Source organism: Lasiosphaeria miniovina (assembly GCF_030549165.1).
Source record: "Lasiosphaeria miniovina strain SMH2392-1A chromosome Unknown B0T26scaffold_8, whole genome shotgun sequence".
NCBI classification, from domain to species: domain Eukaryota; kingdom Fungi; phylum Ascomycota; class Sordariomycetes; order Sordariales; family Lasiosphaeriaceae; genus Lasiosphaeria; species Lasiosphaeria miniovina.
The window spans coordinates 2,588,300-2,606,800 of record NW_026848227.1 but is presented as its reverse complement, the minus strand read 5'-3'; the positions used below and the strand labels follow the sequence as shown (position 1 = coordinate 2,606,800).

At 54.5% G+C, this 18,501-nt stretch overlaps 8 protein-coding genes across 8 annotated transcripts; 4 read left to right on the top strand and 4 right to left on the bottom strand.

Annotated features, from left to right (window-relative positions):
- Nucleotides 1–1,850: 1,850 nt before the first annotated feature.
- B0T26DRAFT_807156 (uncharacterized protein) lies at nt 1,851–3,228 on the bottom strand (the record flags this gene model as incomplete). The annotated part of the gene is made up of 4 exons (XM_060447219.1): nt 2,869–3,228; nt 2,482–2,554; nt 2,019–2,407; nt 1,851–1,948 (listed from the first exon to the last, which is right to left on the bottom strand). Exons 1-4 carry the CDS (start codon nt 2,975–2,977, stop codon nt 1,851–1,853), a joined length of 669 nt encoding a protein of 222 aa, XP_060290499.1. The 5' UTR covers nt 2,978–3,228.
- Nucleotides 3,229–3,552: 324 nt separating this feature from the next.
- Nucleotides 3,553–7,430, bottom strand: B0T26DRAFT_732113 (uncharacterized protein). The gene has a single exon (XM_060443090.1). The coding sequence runs from the start codon at nt 7,141–7,143 to the stop codon at nt 3,805–3,807; it is 3,339 nt and encodes a 1,112-aa protein (XP_060290498.1). The 5' UTR covers nt 7,144–7,430; the 3' UTR covers nt 3,553–3,804.
- An 88-nt stretch (nt 7,431–7,518) lies between these two features.
- Nucleotides 7,519–9,417, bottom strand: B0T26DRAFT_793523 (uncharacterized protein; the record flags this gene model as incomplete). Its single annotated transcript, XM_060446882.1, has 5 exons — nt 7,519–8,550; nt 8,623–8,926; nt 8,990–9,148; nt 9,208–9,295; nt 9,354–9,417. 5 exons carry the CDS (start codon nt 9,415–9,417, stop codon nt 7,600–7,602), a joined length of 1,566 nt encoding a protein of 521 aa, XP_060290497.1. The 3' UTR covers nt 7,519–7,599.
- Nucleotides 9,418–10,523: 1,106 nt separating this feature from the next.
- Nucleotides 10,524–11,180, top strand: B0T26DRAFT_757164 (uncharacterized protein; the record flags this gene model as incomplete). Its single annotated transcript, XM_060446211.1, has 1 exon — nt 10,524–11,180. One exon carries the CDS (start codon nt 10,524–10,526, stop codon nt 11,178–11,180), a length of 657 nt encoding a protein of 218 aa, XP_060290496.1.
- A 155-nt stretch (nt 11,181–11,335) lies between these two features.
- B0T26DRAFT_508060 (uncharacterized protein) lies at nt 11,336–12,092 on the bottom strand. Its single transcript, XM_060435407.1, has one exon. The coding sequence runs from the start codon at nt 11,897–11,899 to the stop codon at nt 11,411–11,413; it is 489 nt and encodes a 162-aa protein (XP_060290495.1). The 5' UTR covers nt 11,900–12,092; the 3' UTR covers nt 11,336–11,410.
- Nucleotides 12,093–12,877: 785 nt separating this feature from the next.
- B0T26DRAFT_757162 (Tim17/Tim22/Tim23/Pmp24 family-domain-containing protein) lies at nt 12,878–13,883 on the top strand (the record flags this gene model as incomplete). Its single annotated transcript, XM_060446210.1, has 5 exons — nt 12,878–12,904; nt 13,006–13,121; nt 13,187–13,213; nt 13,289–13,434; nt 13,507–13,883. The coding sequence occupies 5 exons, from the start codon at nt 12,878–12,880 to the stop codon at nt 13,881–13,883; spliced, it is 693 nt and encodes a 230-aa protein (XP_060290494.1).
- A 549-nt stretch (nt 13,884–14,432) lies between these two features.
- On the top strand, nt 14,433–15,868 carry B0T26DRAFT_508047 (uncharacterized protein). Its single transcript, XM_060435406.1, has 2 exons — nt 14,433–15,375; nt 15,516–15,868. Exons 1-2 carry the CDS (start codon nt 14,800–14,802, stop codon nt 15,657–15,659), a joined length of 720 nt encoding a protein of 239 aa, XP_060290493.1. The 5' UTR covers nt 14,433–14,799; the 3' UTR covers nt 15,660–15,868.
- A 410-nt stretch (nt 15,869–16,278) lies between these two features.
- Nucleotides 16,279–17,120, top strand: B0T26DRAFT_658752 (uncharacterized protein; the record flags this gene model as incomplete). The annotated part of the gene is made up of 2 exons (XM_060438897.1): nt 16,279–16,934; nt 17,036–17,120. The coding sequence occupies 2 exons, from the start codon at nt 16,279–16,281 to the stop codon at nt 17,118–17,120; spliced, it is 741 nt and encodes a 246-aa protein (XP_060290492.1).
- Between the last annotated feature and the right edge of the window lie 1,381 nt (nt 17,121–18,501).

Here is an 18,501-nt window from a genome sequence, read left to right as displayed (position 1 = left end):
GCTGTGGGACGGCAGGAATATACCGAATTGATGCCTGATTGCGCCATGGAGAGTGTAATCGAGGGTCACGTGACATGGCACGTGTATTTTGATACCTAGGTGCATAGATTTGCAGGGCCTAGCCTTGGGCGCTCGGGCCTCGCTCACATTGGTGGGCTGCCCCACCAAGGATCTTCCACAAATCCTTGGCGGGGCAGGGCTTCCGAGCTTCCTTTCTTCATCCTTTTACCTACTTTTCACGTATTGCACACGCATTCCGTGATTTAGGTTGTGATCATCCATCACGAATATTACTGGTAGAACTGATAAGCTTGGAAGGGGTCTGAACTTGGGACGGCTCCAATGCTCGAAACCAGCTACTGGTTGCCGTTATATTTTCTACACTCTTGTCGTATTAGGCTCAAATCACACCCAGGCTGGGACGGTTGATTGTTGGAGATCAGGGGGTCCGGGGGCTCAGGGCAAAAGGGGGTTTGTTTACTGTTGGAACAACGCGCATTCCAGCCACATAGAGGTGGCTGTAGCAACGCATTCATCAGCCACACAGGCGGCGGTGGAGGCGTAGGGGTCCCAGATTCCATATAAGTGGCCTACGGCCACCTCTTTCTTCTAGATAGACATAGACAACAATGGCCATCACTTGAACCACCAGCTTTCGGCGTGCAGCACGCCCTGTTGTTTCCGTACCGGACCTGGTGATTCCAACATTTCACCCTAGCCCAATTTAATCAGTAATTATATCCCCGGCCAACCTCCTCCATTCAATGTCGCTAGGCCGCCCTCCTTCTTATCAGAGGACAGGCATCGCTCTCTTTCCTTCTTTCTCCCAACTAGTAACTATTTAGAAACCAGCTTCTTCTCCTATGAATTCACTAGGTACCGTTGTCACACACCACCTTCCAACGAGATGCCCAAAAAAATCTACAAGTGGCTAGGCTTGCAACCTGTACAAGGTTACAGTGTGGCGGCGCACTGATTGCCTGCTGCGCCACATCGACCACAGCGGGCGCGCCTAGGTATAGTGACGGAGAACAGTTTTTGAACTAGCTAGAGTTTGACAATTTTGGCAATATTTCCATACAGATTCTAGCTAGTCCACGGCCTAGAATCCATTTATTTTTTCTACCTCATTACTTTGTTTGCTCCGGAGAGGCCGATGCAACAGAAGCTTCCATCAGAACCTTCCGCAGCCAGCCGCAGCCAGCTGTGAAGACCTGCCTCAGCTCCTTGCTGCATTTGGCAAAGCCTGGCTAAGGGCCTTCATGCCAACAAGGTATGTTTTCGTCTCGTGGGCTCAACAGAAGGTACCCGAAACAGGCTCACTAGCCACCTGCTCCAAGGTCTTTAATCCATGGGGAGAGGAGCGGCAGTTTGGTCTAAACTCGTCGTCAGAGACATCAATGGCTGTCCGACTTTCTGTATCCCTCGCCATGATATCAACGCCGTGTTTGACAGCGAATCGCACTATTTGAAGCAACAGAGATGTGCTGAGACCCGCAGGCATAGTGAAGAGCGGTCTTCCCGGAATCATGCGGTTGATGTATGATGGTACCTGAACCTTGGGTAATCAGGATCTCGCATATTTCGGTATGGCCTTCTCCCGCTGCCTCGTGAAGACGACATCATTGAATCCGTATCGTGCTGTAATGGGGACGCAGCTTCACACGTAATGCCACGGCGAGTTGATCTGTGTTCTGTCCGCCACAAGCAGTGTGCGTACCGTCTCCACTAAGCCCAAAGTGCTGGCATACAACAGCCTGTTCTTGGCACTTGTGCGCCAAAGGGGTCAACGTCCAATTCAATTATGGGGAATCCCTTTTCTTTTTAAGCTTCAGGGCACATTCACCTTCTCATGGAGGGTGGATGATTGTCTCTTTGAACTTGAGTAGAATCGATTGATCACGATGGCCGTCGCTGAGGCGAGGAGGGTTAGGTTGCGGGTGACGCGCTGCGGGTATGTTCAGGGTGAGCCTGTGTCTTTTATTTTCTCCCCAAACTATACCACATGGTTTTCTCACCCTCTTCCCCTCTCCAAGCCATCACAGGCGAGGTACCAAACGCCGCAAGAGTAGGCGCCATAGCCGTGATGCTGTTGCGGACGGGCTGTGCGGGCGCGAATCTCTCGGCGTCTACCGACCAGGCTGCCAGCCGTAAGTCTGCGGGATTTCCCACTGCCTTCCATGCTGCGTAGATGATGCCGTCGAGTTCTGCAAGTGCAGGGCCGCTGAAGCTACCATCCCAATACACCTCATGGGGCTCCACCAAGAGCGCATTACCGTCGCTGTCGAGGCGAATCCAGAACATCTTGTCCGTCCCCGAGGCCTTCCAGGCAAGGAACAACTCGCCGTTGCGGCACGTCAGGCCTGGCGTGACATCGGTCTGAGCAAACTGGAGGGGCTTCGGCCAGCTCCAGCGTTCACCATCGTACCAAGATAGGTAGATATTCACGTCAGAGCCGGCTCCCTTCCAGACTGTGCACACCCTTGCTGGGCCGTTCCATTCCCAGCACGCGAGTGCCGGCCCAGTACCACTGACGGCTTGAGGGTGAACCGCACTAGGGTTTTCCCATTGCTGAGAACCGTTATCAAGGGTAGAGAAATAGAGGGTATCGTAATTCACCCCCTTTTACACGGCCACGATTTTGTTGGCTAGAGTGGCTGGACCCGGCCTTTCTTGGCTCTCCACGTTCCCTTGGATCGGCTTGGGGGGCTCCGCTATCAAGTGAATTCCATCATTTGACTTTCTCAGGGTCGTCCAGTACAGAATGTGGATGTTCAGGAAAGGCATAATCCAAAAGACCCCCCCCCCTACCACGCCAAACCGCCACCAGGCTTCCCTGACACTCAGCAAGGGCAGGGGCGGCCTCACTAATACCGCTCTCCGGCATCAGGCGCTGGGCTCCGATGTTCCATACCAGGCTCTGGTCTCGCATGTGTTGACTCTGCAGAATGCGAGCTCTCTCCAGGAGGCGGTCCATAGCTGCTTTCCTTGACTCGCCGTAAATAATAGGCAGTGAAACATCGAGAATTCAGAAGAGGCAGTACGCATAGTCCTCCGCCAGTGTGGTTTCGCGCCCATGCATCCAGCCAAGCCGCTCACGAATCCCGAAGTTAGAGAGGGATTCACCCCGGAGCGCGGTCAGTGGGATATTCGTGACCGACCGAATCACCTCCTCTAGATCTCTCCTGCTTCTGATTCGCACGCCTCGGCTTGTGAAGAACTCCACGGGCCGCGGAGCGATAAGCTCTTGAAGTTTCCAACCCCGCGTAAACCATTTGCTGTTGCGGAAGGCTGCGTCATCAGTTTTGAATTGAATAGACGCCCCGAAGCATATAGCGAGCTAGTTTGCGGTGACAGTCGTATCTTCTGCGGAGCAAGCCTATTTTCCCTCTACCGAGTTAAACATCCAATTTGATTAATTACCAGCACCAGTACCAGTACGCAAGGTGTGGTGTGAGTTAGAAAGTGAAGCGGCATGCATTTTTGTGCGACCTGGGGCAACTAATTAGATAGCACGCGCGAGAGCCTCCCTACACGGCCATGTTAGAGCACACCAATCGCAAAGCTTCTTCTTATCGCATCCCTCGTGCGCCCTGCTATGAGCTGGCTGGGACTGGTTCTATTAGATTCCGATATGAAAACGGCATGACAAACGCGAGGAGAAGAATGACGTAAGTTAACCCTATTTACCTTTATAGAAAGTTGTTGGTCCCTGAGAATGGCTGGAGCAGCGGGTTGCACTGTTATTTGCGGGCGATTTTCCACGTCTCATCTCGTCCAATAAGCCCGTGGGTCCATGGGGGTCTAGGAGCGAGCATCCAAACTTGTTTCATCCCACTTTTGCTCCGTCAGATTCTTGCCCCTTCCTGTTGACCAACCCACCTCATCCACCCTGATTTGAACGGGCCTCAAAACCGGCCCCGACGGTTCCATCACAATACACAGACACCTACCCTCAGACTGGCGGCGTTCCCGTAACCATATTAGGTGGGCGCATCTCTGGTGCCCGTTTCCTATAGCAAAGTGCAACGCCTCAAAAACCACCCTCTCCAACGGTGTAGACGTGACCGGGGCTTTCGCGTTCAGCAAGAGCGCGAGGCAGGATACGTGCCCAAATATAGAAGCGATCTGGGACGGCAAGAGATTTGTACTGCCTGCCGGCAGATGCAGTTTTGTTTCAGCCCGTGTAACCTCCATCAACCTCAGGGCTGCAGCATTTCCAAACCGGCAAGCTACGTGAACAGGAGTGAGGCCGTTGTCGTCGGCAATATTGGGGTCGGCGCCACTCCGTAAAAGTGTCTCAACGATCTTCAACGAGGCCTCGCCATTGCATACTGCGTGCCACAGAGCTGTACGTCCAAGTACGTCGGGGTGATTGATCTTGGCTTGATCTGTCTGACTGTGTGCGAGCAAGTTGCCGACGGCGGCCAAATTACCCATAGCTGCTGCTCTGTGCAAGGGGGTTTCGCCCAGAGAGTTTTCCGTGAATGGGTCCCGCATCCGGGGGGTGAGGATGGAAAAGTTGGATGGCGTCCAGAAGCCTTCATCGGTCGCGTAAGCCGCGGCAAAATGAAGGGGGTACTCGTTCAGACTGATTGTTGGTTCAAGGTACGCGTCAATTTCAACTTCGGGGTTATCTTCTGAACGAAACTTTCTGTCCAGCAGCGGTTGGAGAACTTGCAACGCCTCAACCTTCCCAGCCAAGGCCGCCAGGTGGAGCGTTGTTAACCGTGTGCTTGAAGAACCCAGAGGGTCGGCGCCATAAAGCAACAGATAGCGCAATGCCGGAAGGTTTTCTTCGACGATCGCCCAATGGATTGGGCGAAACTTCAGAATTTCATCTGGCTTTTCTTCCGTCTTTCTCTCACCGCGTAGGTAGGCAAGAGTAACTGCCAAATCGTTTGTTCCAATTACCTGAGCCACCTTCCGAGAAGTATCGTCCAGGGAAGGTAGGATGCCTCTGCAGTACTTCAGAAAGAGAGAGATTGACGTCCCTTGCCCAAAAAGGTCCCGTATCGACGATATTCTTATCCGTCTGCGAAGACCCTCTGTCTGGAAGACACTCAATTCGAGCGAGTCAGTCACGCTGAAGTCGGCGAGCAAATCCTCGACTTCTTGCTGCCATCGGCTTGGAAACAATTGTTGAGAGGATTGAACAACAGCCGTGGGGGTTACGGCTGTGAGTTGCTCGGGAGGCACGACTTCCAAGTCGCTGTATCCGGTCTCCAAAATGAACGCCAATGGCCGCATCAGTGGCGCTGATTGGTGTTTGAGTACTGAGCTGTCCAGCAAGACGTGAAGGAGGATTTCAAGGTTTCGTCCACGGTTCCGCTCCGTTACCGTAGCGCATACCATCGCGTTTGTCTTTTGGCTCTCTGCCACTGAAATCTCCCCATGCGAGGTGGATTGAGACATGGACTGTTTTGTTTTGTAACGAAAGACGGCTTCGAGATATGTCTGCCCCGTCCGCCATTCAACTCCTTGCCGATCGAGAGTAATGATCTCGCACCAACTTCGAATTGACCTTTTGTTTCTGACTTGTAGCCCCACAGCGACATATACAGTGTCCTTGAAGCCGCCACCGAGCATGGACACTTCAAAGATGGCGGCAGGATGACCCAGCTTGAAGTCTGAAATCTCAAGCGATCCCGTGTCGCTGTCGTGGCCTTCTGGATACGTGCCTTGCAATGCCAACGGCAGAGATTCCCCATACGTGGCAATGTTGGGAGGGGGCGCTTGGTCTTGCCTGCCTGTTGCAAGCGTGATCTTGACGAGGCAGAGATCCGTGCCGGGATCTTGTTTGACGAAGACGGATTGATAGGACCCCGAATCCAGACCAAGGGTGCCCAAATCGATATCCGTCAGCAGATCCGTCCGGACTCTGGCGAACTGGTCGCCGATGCCCCAGAGTCGTTTGAGATAGATGATGGGTGCCCTCCGCTGTCCCGTGCTTGCTATAAACTGCTCACAGCTGAGGACAGCAAACATATCAGCACCTTTGATGTCTATGCACGGGTGCAAGAAAAGATCGACCTGCACGCCCTTGCTCGTCACAGCTGAGGGCGACCCTGCAAAGGTTAGCCTCAGCGAGATTTCGAGATTTCCGACGCCATCAAATCTCGCAGGCGAATCGGCGAGGAGTCCCGAAAGTCGGCTGGCAGGGTCATAGCCGATGACTTCGTCTGCGTCATTAGCCACGTCGTCCTGCTTCCAGGCGAACAGAGATTGGTCGTCATGCTTGACCAGGACGGCCTCTTGGAGCCGGATGAAGGCATTCGTACCCTCCCCGTACAACAACGGCATGTTGACGTCGAAAATACCAAGCAGGGAGTAAGCAATGTCCTCGATACGCGTTGTCGAGCGATTGGCTGCCCAGCACATCCGACTGGCAACACTGATCTGGCTGAGCGGCACTTCATGGGTCAAGACGTCCTGCCTGATCTGGGTGATGTCGCTGAGGAGGTCGAGGAATTCACTGTCGGTCTTGCTCCCCAGGTAGCTCCAGTTGCTGGCTAGAAAGTCGACCCGTTTTGGCGCGATAAGCTCTTGCAGTGTCCAGCCTCGAGTGAACCAGCGGCTCCGGCGAAAGGTAGAACCTTGAGCGGCGATTCTTTCGGTGCGGGCTGGGTATGCATCGGCAAGGTAGGCATAGCACACGACAGCGTTTTGATACCAACGGTACATGGAGTTGATGGCCTCAGAGAGCTCGGCGCTGCTGGTCTTGTCGATGCAGCACGTATCGACCCAGATGTACTGGAAGCCGCTGGTACGAGCCAGACGAACGCTTTTCCGCAGCTTGTCGTAGCCCTTCTTCGCTCGAATCGACGACATGAGCGCCTCGGTAGAGGATTCATCGTGGCGGCTTGCGGTGCTTCCCATCAGCTTTTTGAACCTCTGTTTGTTGGGTAGCGAGAATGAAGAAAAGGGTGACAGTGGTGATGATGGCGGCGACGGGGTCGCATTGAAAAAGCTAGACTCGCCGACATGAAGCAAGTCCCAGCCGCAGTCAAGCGAGGCGAGACTCTGGATGTCTTCGAGCAGAATTTCACCTTGCCCCCAACAGTGCGACAGGATTGCATACGGAGGCACATCGCCTCCATGAAACTCGACGGTGCGGAACTTGATGGTGCTCAACAGTCGCATTGCGCTTTCATCTCGGCAGCTGCCAAGTTACGCGGGGCGAAGCTTTTCTCTGGTGTTTGCTAGAGTAGCGATGAGACTCTCGACTTCTTGATACTTCAAGTGAGGTTAAGTTGTCGGAGAGAGAGCGAGCGGGGAACGACCATGAAACATAATGGCTAAGGCTGATGGAGCTAAGTCTTGAGTGACCAATCAGCGACCCTGTTGAGGTGCATACTGCACGTTCTCGTCCCGGATGATTGGCCGGGGTCCGGCGATGTGCACCCTGTTAATCAGTGTGATTAGATGCATGGCGGGTGGTGATGCGACTGCGAGACTCGGACTTGAAGCAATTGAGATTTGGGGTCGGGTTGTAACCTGGAAGCCAAGACTTTAGAACTAACCGCTAATGACATCGCAAGTGTGGGCACTGTGGGGACAACTACCCGAGTTAAAGTCTAAGAGACAGATTGTTCCTTCCTAGATAAAGAAAAGCGAGTCCTTGCGGTCTCTGTTCGCCGTGTTCAGCAAGACCCATCCGCCCTCGGCTTCGTCGTCACTTCCATTTCCTCGTCCCTTGTCTGTCCCACTGGCCTGCCCGCTCTTCTCCGTCCCACTGGCCTGCCAGCTCTTCTCCCCATTTCCAGGCTCGGGGTATTTCCTGATGTGCTCAATTGCCCAGATCAACTCGTCGCTCAATGCCGGCGGGATCCTACCCTCGCCCTTCAGCGTCCCGAGCCCGGCGATTCTGAACAGACCCTGCAGCCAGTCTACAGTCTCTCCCGAGTCCCATGTGATGTCGTGAAACTTCTTCCTCTCGCTGCTCTTCCTCTCTGCCCTGTCTCTCTCCCACCTCTGCTGCTCCGCCACGGGGGGCAGCGAAAGCGTGTTCCTGCCCGACCAGAGGCGTGCAAGCGCGATTGCCTGGTACTCGAAGCTCCGGAACGTCAAGACGCGCGGGATGCCAACGATTCCCAAGGTCGGAAAGTCTTGGAAAAAGGTGTGCCAGTAGCCGTTGATCAGCCGCCCCGCCGCGTAGTCCCACAGGGCGCGGCCGTTGGCCTCGACGTTCCAGAAGGGAAACGAGGTTTGGTAGCCCGTGCAGTAGATGACGGTTTCGATGTCGTCGAGGTGCGTGCCATCCTCGAAGACGATGCTGCCGTCCAACTTGAATTCCTTGATGACAGGCTTCCATTTGATCCCTTCGGGCGGCGCGTCCCCGTCCCACCGAGATGCGGACCTTCTGGACTGGTAGACGGGGAGCGTGGCGCTAGATACGAGCTCATTGGTGACGTCGTGTCCCGAGGCCGAGTTGCCGATTACAAGAACTTTCTTGGACGCGTAGACGCTCGGCGAGCGGTACGTCTTGGAGTGCACCACGCGCCCCGGGAACTTGTCGATGTATTCATTGAGTCCTTGCACGTGCGGGACCTGAGCGTGCAGTTAGTGTCACAATCTAGAAACCCAAACATCTCCCACACGCTTCTAGACCAGGCGGCTTACAGTTGGAACCGAGTAGTGGCCATTTGCCAGCACAACGGCATCAAACTCCTCCTCCCACCAAACATCAAGATGCCGAGCAGCGTCATACTTTCGGAGCGTCAGCTTCCACCGGTTGGGCTCCCCCTCGATGGAAGAAGGGATCTGGGAAAGGTCCTCGAGAGTCGTGTTGAGAACTAGAAACGGGTCTGTCTTGTGTTGGGTGAAATAGTTCTCTATATACTGGCGAGGGACATAATGAGGCGCAAAGGGGCCGTAGGCAAACCGCAGGTCGGAGAAGCACATGGCAATATCCGGGACATTGGTTCTGTGTTTCTTTGTCAGCTGTGTTTGCCTTGCTTGAGGCGCATTCCAGGTTCGGTGGTCTCACGTCAACGAGCTGTAGACTGGCGTGTGAGCAAACCGCTGCTGCTGGTTCGGAGGGGCGGTGCGCGGCAGACTGTCGGGGATTGCCAGCGGCGGATCGATCTCGGGGGCCAGACTGCCTGGATACACGAGGCGGCCGAGAACCGGGTCCGGATCATAAATCCTTTGCTTCAAGCATCAGCGATATTCAACGAGAAGCTCCGTATCCCTTTGGGAGATTACCATGTTCCGCCTGCAGTCTCTCGGCGCTCAAACACAGAGATGCGATCATAGTAGTTTTCGGCCTTGAACGCAGCAGCCGTCACGGCACCTAGCTCTTTTGTTAGAATCGAGAGTCTTGAGAGCAGTTTAGGACAGTTGGTGTTCACCTGCAGCGCCGGCACCGATGACGGCCACGGACCGCACCGGCGTGTTCCTTTCGCCTCCGCCCATGGTTTCTTGGATTTTCTGATGACTTTAGGTTTAGGCTTGATCCAAAATGTCGTGTAACGAAAACTGATCTAAAGTCTGAGTTCCGACTGCGAAGTCGGGAGGCGCGGAATTCGCCATACACGTGCTTTATGTCACCATTGCGGGGGTGTAGGGCAAGCCCCTATCTTGCTGTCCTAAACCAGAGAATCAAAGGTGAGTGGCCGACATGTTTTCGCCATAGAAATGAAGTATGGTACCTTGGAATCTTGTGAATTTGCATCAACAATGTAACCCCCACAGCTTCTTTAGATAGGACGGGGAGGTTGAATTGAAGTGTCCCAAAGCAGTCAGCGCTTAGGTGAAACGGCGAGAATCTATATTATGATAAAACAATGGACTCAACATATCCATTTAAGATTGAAAAAATCGCCTTTCCGGCAAATCAAGTTTAATAGCCGGTATGTTTCACAGTGATTTAATCGCGCGAACCTGAGGGGCTGGGACGGATGATGGGCAGGGGACAATATAGGCAGACCCTATTGATGATCTTGGCCTCACTTTCTACCGAGACTAAATAGATAACAAAACATTTTGATTGGTCCGTGGTTTCCATTTTTGGAATAGGTCAAGGTCAGTTGTCTTCGTTGTACCCAACCCACCCAGGAGGTTGTGGTTGGGTTGCTGACGTGCGGCTCGTTGTTTGGCTCGCCGGCGATTGCCACGATTCTGATGACTTGTCGCTTTGGGCTTCAAGCTAGCTGTTGGATTGGTCAAAACCACTCACAACCTAACACGAATACTTGTGTCCTCATTGAGAGTGCAAAAGTATCAGGCTCGAGTAATTACTCATTGCAGAATCCATTTGGCAATGTGCCACGGTTCCAACTTCGCTGTAGCCTGTGTTGTGTTGTTAATGAGAGTAGCAGACACCGACTTTCTCCCTATCCAGTGCCTGAAATATCTCCTTGAGTATTCGACGAGCTTGTTGACAGGCAACTACCTCAGGCAGTAGCCTCATTTTATCGAACAGCTTGTTGAACTTGGACAACACCGTCAAGATAACAGACTCATCAGTCCCATTGTTCACGTCCACGCCAACTTGATTATACCTACGCCTGTGAGACAAAATGGGAAACCCAGCCCGAGTCCAAAGATCCGGGGCGTTGATCTACAGAAAGCGCAGCTCTCCCACCTACACCCCCGAACAATCGTATCCCTCGCCCCTGTCACGGCCAGCGTACTCTCTCCCATCCTCACCACGACACATCAGCTTCCGGCCCTCAACACCACCGTCTCTCCCAAACTACGATTCCACCACCCCACAGCCCTGCACTTCACCCAACACGCTCGACACGGATTCGCAGATCCTCTGCTCCAGCTGCCAGCTGCCGACGCCCCGGCGCGATGCACCAACGCTACAGCCATGCGGCCACGCTACCTGCCGCGCGTGCGTGCGGGCACGACTGCTCGCGGCGTTCCGCAAGCGCCCGTTCGCGCCGCCAGCTTGCTGTGGCCCGGCGACGCCGCTGCCGCTGGCCCTGCTCGGTGCCGTCGCCACAGAGCCCGAACTACTCGCTTACCATATGAAGCTGTCCGAGATGAAGACGGCCCCCACCGAACGCGCCTACTGCTGCGACCCAGCCTGCCGCATGTACCTCTATCCGGCGCTCGAGCGCCGCCCGTACTCGCGCACCTGTCCGCGCTGTCTGCGGCGCACGTGTCTGAGGTGCGGGCGGAGGGCGCATATGTTCCCTTGTGCACGAGGAGAGAAAGGAGGCGGTTGAAGGTTGTGTGTTTAGGGGATCGTTGTTGTTGTTGTTATTGTTGTTGTTGTTGTTATTGAGGGAGTTGTTTGGGCCATCCTGTGCCCAATATAGACCTCCTGCCTCTGATCTAAAAGAGTGCAGGCCAAGAAAAAAGAACAAACGAATTAGATTTCATTGGATTAGTTGGAACTATTAAGGGTGTAGATAGATACCATGTTGCCACGGGCCCCTGAAGCCACAACCCTCGGTCACCACCCCCAAGAAATAGAAATCATTCTCGGGTTGCATAAACCCGACCACGCCGGACACGCGCAGCCTCGATGCGATGCATCCCAAGCAGCGTAACCCCAAACATGACCCGGCACGTACCCGCAAAACATGTTACTAAACCGGCCCTTCCAGAAGAGGCTCCCGAAGAAGGTCGAGAAGAGAGTGCGGAAGAGCGTCAGTAAGAGGCCCCAGGATGATGAGAGGGAGTTGGCGGCATCTTTGCCAGGCTGTCCTCGGCGGTGTTCTCGTCCGAACTCCGCAGCGACGTCTTGGTCGTCGAAACGTAGGATGCTATCCAGATACTTCGTTTCGTCTATGGATGGCGACCACATGACCAGCTCGTAGCCGATGCTATCGCGCAACATGTCGACGAGCGAGCCGTAGTCGGCAGTTTCGGAAACGGCGCAAAGCAAACCGAACAGGGTTGCGAATTCTAATGAGATTCTGGTTGCAAGTGACGATAGCATTAATAAGACCCTTATGGTGACCAAGACGACCGTGTCGTGAGTGCGCCTCCCTCGCGGGTGTGTGCTCGTACTCTGGCTTTCTTAGAGATGGGCACTGCTCTTTCCATTTTAACAATTTGCTCGTGATCGAAAAACTATAAGATTCCAATTCCTCTCTTTTTCTCTTCATCGCTCAATACAAGATCTTCAAGCCAGAGCAACTCAATCTGGGTCCCCAATATAAGACATTCAGCCAGCAATGCTCTCCGGCAACTTTTCGTGTTTTATTCTGCCCCTTTCCACTTACCCTTAATCTGCATTTTCTCAAGAAATAAAGATGCAATCTCCAATGGGCGCTACAGTATAGATGGCAATAGCAACAACAAGTCGCGGCTTTTCTGGTTTAGACTAGGTCAGATGAAGCCTCAAAATTGGCATGTCGATATCTGGGCTGGAGGCTGGCGAAATGGTCGCGGCGGAGTCGCTAGGAATGAGGTGCTGGGAGTGAAGGAGATACCTTGGATTTACGTAAGACGGCGGTGAGACCGAAGGGGCTTCGCAGTTGATGCCAGAACCTAAGGTGGAAATCACATGCAAATCGCCCGAAAACACCCCTGCGCCACCACAGTTAGCGTGGCCCCAAACATTGCGGGGAACCCAGCAGCTACCAATTCACGCCCGGAGCGGACTAGCACCAGCCATTGAGCCGACAGGTGCCGTCACTTGCGGCGCGGGCGGACGAGCAGCGCAGCACATGCCGCTGCCAACTTCGCTCTTCCATTCCATATTCTCTCGGGCTCATCCGCTCTCTGCCACCAACCTCACAACGCTGCAACTACCTTGGGTGCATTGTAACTGTTCCGGAAAGCCGACACGTTTACAACAGCTCCCCCAATGAGGTAGGGAGGGCTCTTTTCTCCCTGCCGAGTGCCCGCGCACCTCATCCCACATCCGCCGCGCTCCAGCACAAAGCCCATTCCTCCAAATTGCCGAGGCAACATGTCGAGCGCTCTCGAGGGCCTCAAGGTATGCGCAACACTTGCCCCTAGTTTCATGCGCCTGCCCATACGCGATCATGCTGGCCCTGTAGCCACAATGTCTGACCAGATTGCAACCCGCACTCGTAGGCCACCGCCGAGCGCATCGTCCTCAACCCGAAATACCACGACATCCTCGCCGTCGTCAAGGCCGCCCGCAATGGCGCCGTCTACGGAACCAAAGTGCGCTTTCCGCACGCGCTTGTGTACGAAGGCCCCCCTCACACCCTCTGCGCGAAGACGACGCAGGCTGACCGCAATCCAAACACAGAATGATACTGCTATTTCGGTCTGGAACGTAGGCTGCCCCCCTCTCCTCGACGCGCCACGCAGCCCGCAAGCTAACCTCGCTTTCTTGCTCCCCGCCGCCCAGCCTCCGCGAAAAGGCCTGGCTCATCTTCCGCGCGACAAGGACACACGCCCGCAACCTGGCCAAGTTTGCGACCGTCTACAAGGCGACATGCATGCTGCTCAAGAACTACGGCGCAACGCCCGGGAAAGAAGGCAAGCCCTGCCCCAGTTTCTCCACCTACACGGACAGACACAACACAGACACAGAGCGCACATGAGCTAATCCTATAACAAATACAGGCCCCTACGACAGCTTCGTCGCCGGCCTTCTCGGCGGGTACCTCGTGTTCGGGCAGCGGTCGCGGCGGTCTGGCAAGATCTCGAGCGTGAACCAGCAGATCGTCATCTACGTGTTCGCGCGCGTCGTGCTGGCGCTGGCGCACCTGGCCGTCAAGCCCGGCCACGGCCTGCCGGGCGTCTCGGAGCCGCACGCCAGCGCTACCATCAGCCACCTCGCCTGGCCGCTCTTCGCCAGCGCCTCGTGGGCCGCCGTCATGCACCTCTTCCGCTGGCACGCCGACGAGCTCCAGCCCAGCCTCCGCAGCAGCATGACGTATATCTATGCCAACGCCGACTCGTGGGACAGTCTGCGCAACTTTGCGTGGCATAATAAATGAGTGCCACCGGTGGGCTGGCTCGTAAGAGGTCGCTTTGCTCTGGGCGGATCATGCGCGGGCGTTTTGTTCTGCTTTCTTTTGGTGGTAGGCTTTTTATGAGTATTCGCTGTAAAACGGATGTCTTGCGTGGCGATAGATCTGATTTGACTAGTTGGTTTTGCGATGTCGTTTCCATTTTTTTCTTTGTTTTTCTTGCATGTTGCATCTGTTTATCGAAGATTTATATTCACACTCGAGTGTAGAGAGCTAGCTGATGCTTTGCCAGGTGTCCGTGCCTACCTACCTTGGGCATGCAGCTCGTGTATATACGGCAGCGGAGATGGGACGGAATCGGGCATTTAGACGTGGGAAAGCAATGCACGCACATATGACTTTAAATGACGGAGCGCATCGTAGCGCAACCCAGGTTATTACCAAGCTAACACTCCCACACCTGCCCTAGTCAGCTCAGCTCCCCTCCTTGTCAAGGTTCCCGGAGTGCCTAGATAGAAAAGTTAAAGTACCTAAGGTGACGTATTCGTACTTGGTCTGCCGTTTTGCGCTTTTGGCGGGTTCAGCCACGACCAGCTCGCGAAGCTCGAGAACTGAAAGTAACCTTACTTGACGCCACGCCCTAGGCTAGGGCACGCCTTCCTCGGCACTGGACTCGGACGGAGTTTGACAAGAAAGAGTGCTGCAATGAGAGATGGTCCCAGGACCCTGGATCTGCGTCACCGAAGGTTGACGCAAACGTTACTTCACGACAAGCTTTCCGTTCCCAAAAAAAGACCACGTACCTATCTATACCACTCGCGAACAAGGATAGCGAGCTCCCAATCCCCCTCTGCCGCAAGTAACCTACACCCCCCCAGACACCCACACTACGACAGAGACGTGAATCCCCTCCATCACACACAGAACAAAATTGAAGGGAACCATGGAGAATCCCCGCATAGTTCCCCCAACCCACGCTGCTGCAACGGCGAAGCAGCCCATCACGGGGTGGCGGCGGCTATGGCTACAGTATTTCCCCGTCCGCCTCTGGCCCAGGCCGCTCGACGCAGACAACCCCGTGCTCTACCTGGTCGACATCCCCGTGATCTTGTTCCTGCTCGGGTCCCTGGCCTACCACGTCGGGTCCTTGTCCTCGTCCCTAATATGGGGGACCACGCCCAACCAGGCGATAACTCTGACCCTTCTCGCGGTCAATCTGTCGCTGTGCGTATGCGCCTGGCTGTGTCGGCTGGACGAAGGGCTTGGCGGCGAGGAGGAGGTACCAGTGCCCAGGCCGCTGGATGAACAAGAAGGGCCCCATGAGTCCCAGGACGACGAAACCACGGCGCTGCTGCGTGGCCTGCTTCTGCAGCAGATCGTCACCAGGGACGCTGCTTGGGATGAGCTCAACCGCGAGTTCGATGGCGTTGTTCGCCTGTTCGATGCTGTGCGCCCGCCAGCCGCTGTGGTGCCTCACATGGAATTGCTTCGTTTGGGCCACGACATGGCCCAGGCCCAGGTACGCATTTCTGAGCTTTTTGTATCATTCTCCCCTTTTCTGCCACTGCAGGCTTGTCTCAGTTGCGCCTGTTATGGGCCGGAGATGCACGTCTTTCACCTTTTATTAGCAACTGCCAACGTATAAATCCAAAATGCAAGTGTTTCAAGATCCTCGCCGTCGTCACCGAGATCACGCTTCAATTTCCCATCATCCTGTTGAACGTTCGGTCCATACCAAAACTTGCTCCAGAACCGCCTATGACAGGTTATCTGCTCGAATTTTATGCGTGTTTGAAGAAGTGAAGCCTTGCGGTATTATTGTGGCCCAAGCGATTTGCCATCGAGCTGTTGGCCAGGGCTAGTGTGGCTTCAGCCATACTGGGCTTGACGTGTGGTCGACGGGGGCTCGCCAGCGAATGAAGTCGAACCAGCATCAACCAGGCCGAAAAAGCAGTCTGGCTGGGCAACTCAAGCTATTTGTTGACTTTACTCCAGTCCTCTGTTCGTGACAACTCACAAACAGCTCTGTGCTGTTTGGGCATCGCATACCCAACATCAGAAAGCGATACTAAAATGAATTCCTCACTCCCCCCTCGGATTTCTGTCACGCTGCGTCTCTCTTCCATCCCCCCCATTCATCAAACATTAGACATGATTCGATTCACTACGGCAGCTCCTTTATCCAACACCATAGACCCTAGCTTACCAGACGCTTTCTTAGATGCAAGAAATACACCTAGAACAAGAACTAAACCTCCAAGCACACCAAATACATCACTTTGGACAACAAAGGCACCACCAGCAGCCAATGTTGAATCTTCAAGCACGGGGGTCACAGCAGGGAGAGCCACAGGGACTAGAACACGTCGCACGCCAGCAGCCACAGCCTCGACACACCGATCTCACCGCGGCAGACTTCGCCATGGAGCAGCAGCAGCCGACTCCGCGGGCTCCGCAGCCACCTCCGCAGCCGCCTCCGCAGCCGCCACCTGCTCTCCCCCCACAGCTCTCTGCCGAGGAGTTAGAGTGTCTGATCTGCATGACGGCCTTCCCGGCGGCAGCAGCAGCAGCCGCCCCGTGGCGTGACTCGCTCGTGCACCGGCTGGCCTGTGGGCACGTGCACTGCGTGCACTGCATCAGGCGCAACGGCGCGGTGGCGCTCCGCACGCTCCCGTTCCAGCCGGCGCGGTGCTGCGGCGATGGCCCGGCGCTGGCGCCGCGGCTGCTGCAGCGGGCGGGGGCGTTCGCGACAGCCGCGCAGCTGGCCGACTACCGCGCGCGGCTGGCCGAGTTCGAGACGGACGACAAACTGTACTGCTGGGACGGGGCCAGGTGCGGCGCCTTCATCCCGCCGGCGCTGCGCACGCCCACGTCGGCCCGCTGCCGCGCCTGCTACTCCAAGACGTGCGTGCGCTGTCGCAGCCGCTTTCACTTCGGCCCGTGCCCCGTCGGCCCCGGCCCGCACCTGCACCCGGCCCTCGACGCGCGGTTTAGGCGCCTGGCGCGGAACATGGGCTGGAAGGATTGTCCCCGCTGCCGCCGCGTCGTGGAAAAGACGCAGGGCTGCAATAATATTGTGTGAGTGTTTGAGCCCCTTTTTCTCTAATTTCTTTTCTACCCTCCGTCTCCCTGTATGAAAAACACCATGAAAAGACGCCCTAAACTAACACGCTCGCCAGATGCATCTGTGGCTCCAACTGGTGCTACATGTGCGGCAAAGAGCGGAAACCGTACGAGGTGCACAAGGGGTGTGTGTTGTGGTGAACTCGGGCCGCCAAAGGAAAAGCAGAGTGGAATTTCCTCCCGCCAATATTTAGGGGTGAAACGCCGACGGCGTGAAAAGCACGTAGACGAGAGAAAGGAACTCGCTCGCCACCGCTACCGGATGAGAAGTGGAAGCTGAAACATTCCTAGAATCCTTATCCGCTTTTTTTAAACAGCCAGTTGCATGCCCTGCTATTATGGCTATTGGCTGCCCCAATGAGCAGGAAATGGGGGTTGCTATGGTGCTTGAGCTGGCTTTTGGGTATTTCTTTTGTCACATACTTTCTTCTGGGTTCTTCCCTATTGGACACGAGGCACAGGGGGCACAGGTTCTTTTCTTGCAACATTTATACGTACAGACACGTGGAGTGTCGGCATAGTACATAGACATGTACCCACACTTTTTTTTTCTCTTCTTTTTTATCACAGTGGGGTTATTTATTGCTTGGTGTTCAAGGTGGTGTTAACTGGAAGGCCCGGCTGCTATGTGTATGTATAGATATCTAGTTCTGTCGAGAACATAAACACGGAAATCCTGGATCAGAAGGGGATTTTCTGTCGTTGCCAATTTTTGCCCCTTTCTCTGAGAGTGGTGAGATTTGTCGAAATTTGCCATGAAGCAGGTTCAACACAAAAGGTATTGTTGGGGTTACTAGTATCTAGCCAAGTGAGAACTTCACGGAATTGGTTCGATCACATCCAAGGTCATTGATCTTATGCCTTTGTCGCCACTTGAAGAGGCACACAACGACAAGGCAAACGTGGAACTCAGAGAAATAAAGGGGCTAGACAAGGTACCGAGAGCTCTTGTGTCTACAAGGGATTTTGTAGTATCTCTGTATTACTAATAATTTCCAAGAGAGTTACTAAGTTTAGGTATTTACCGATTGAGCACAAAGTTATATCGCATTTCTTCTCCTGTTTTCTCATATACTTGTTTTAACACCATAGTGTTGTACATGTCTCCCCCTACGGAACACCAGTCTGGCTATTATTCTCTCCAGGTTCCAAATTTCCTGTACATATGTTCGTTTCATCCTCACTTTTCTTCGCACTGCAGGAGTACTCCCAGACCTTATCTTCCCAAACAACAAAGTCAAGCATTGCCGATCCAGTGGTCCGGCCTTGCTTCTCGCAGCCTTTCAAGCAGGTCGTGGCATTACCAATCGCGCCGCTACCCATCTACATGTGAAAGAGCGCCAGTTGCAATTAGAACACGAAACACGGAGCAGGCGCTTTGCAGGTGCCAAGTTGGATAGTCTTTCTTTTTAAGACGCCTTTTGTTGGCCCCTTTCTTTTTTCCTATTTATCGAATGCACAATTACTTGACCAAGTTCGGTGCTCAAGTATCGGACGCCAAAACGCCTTCCCATGCGAATGT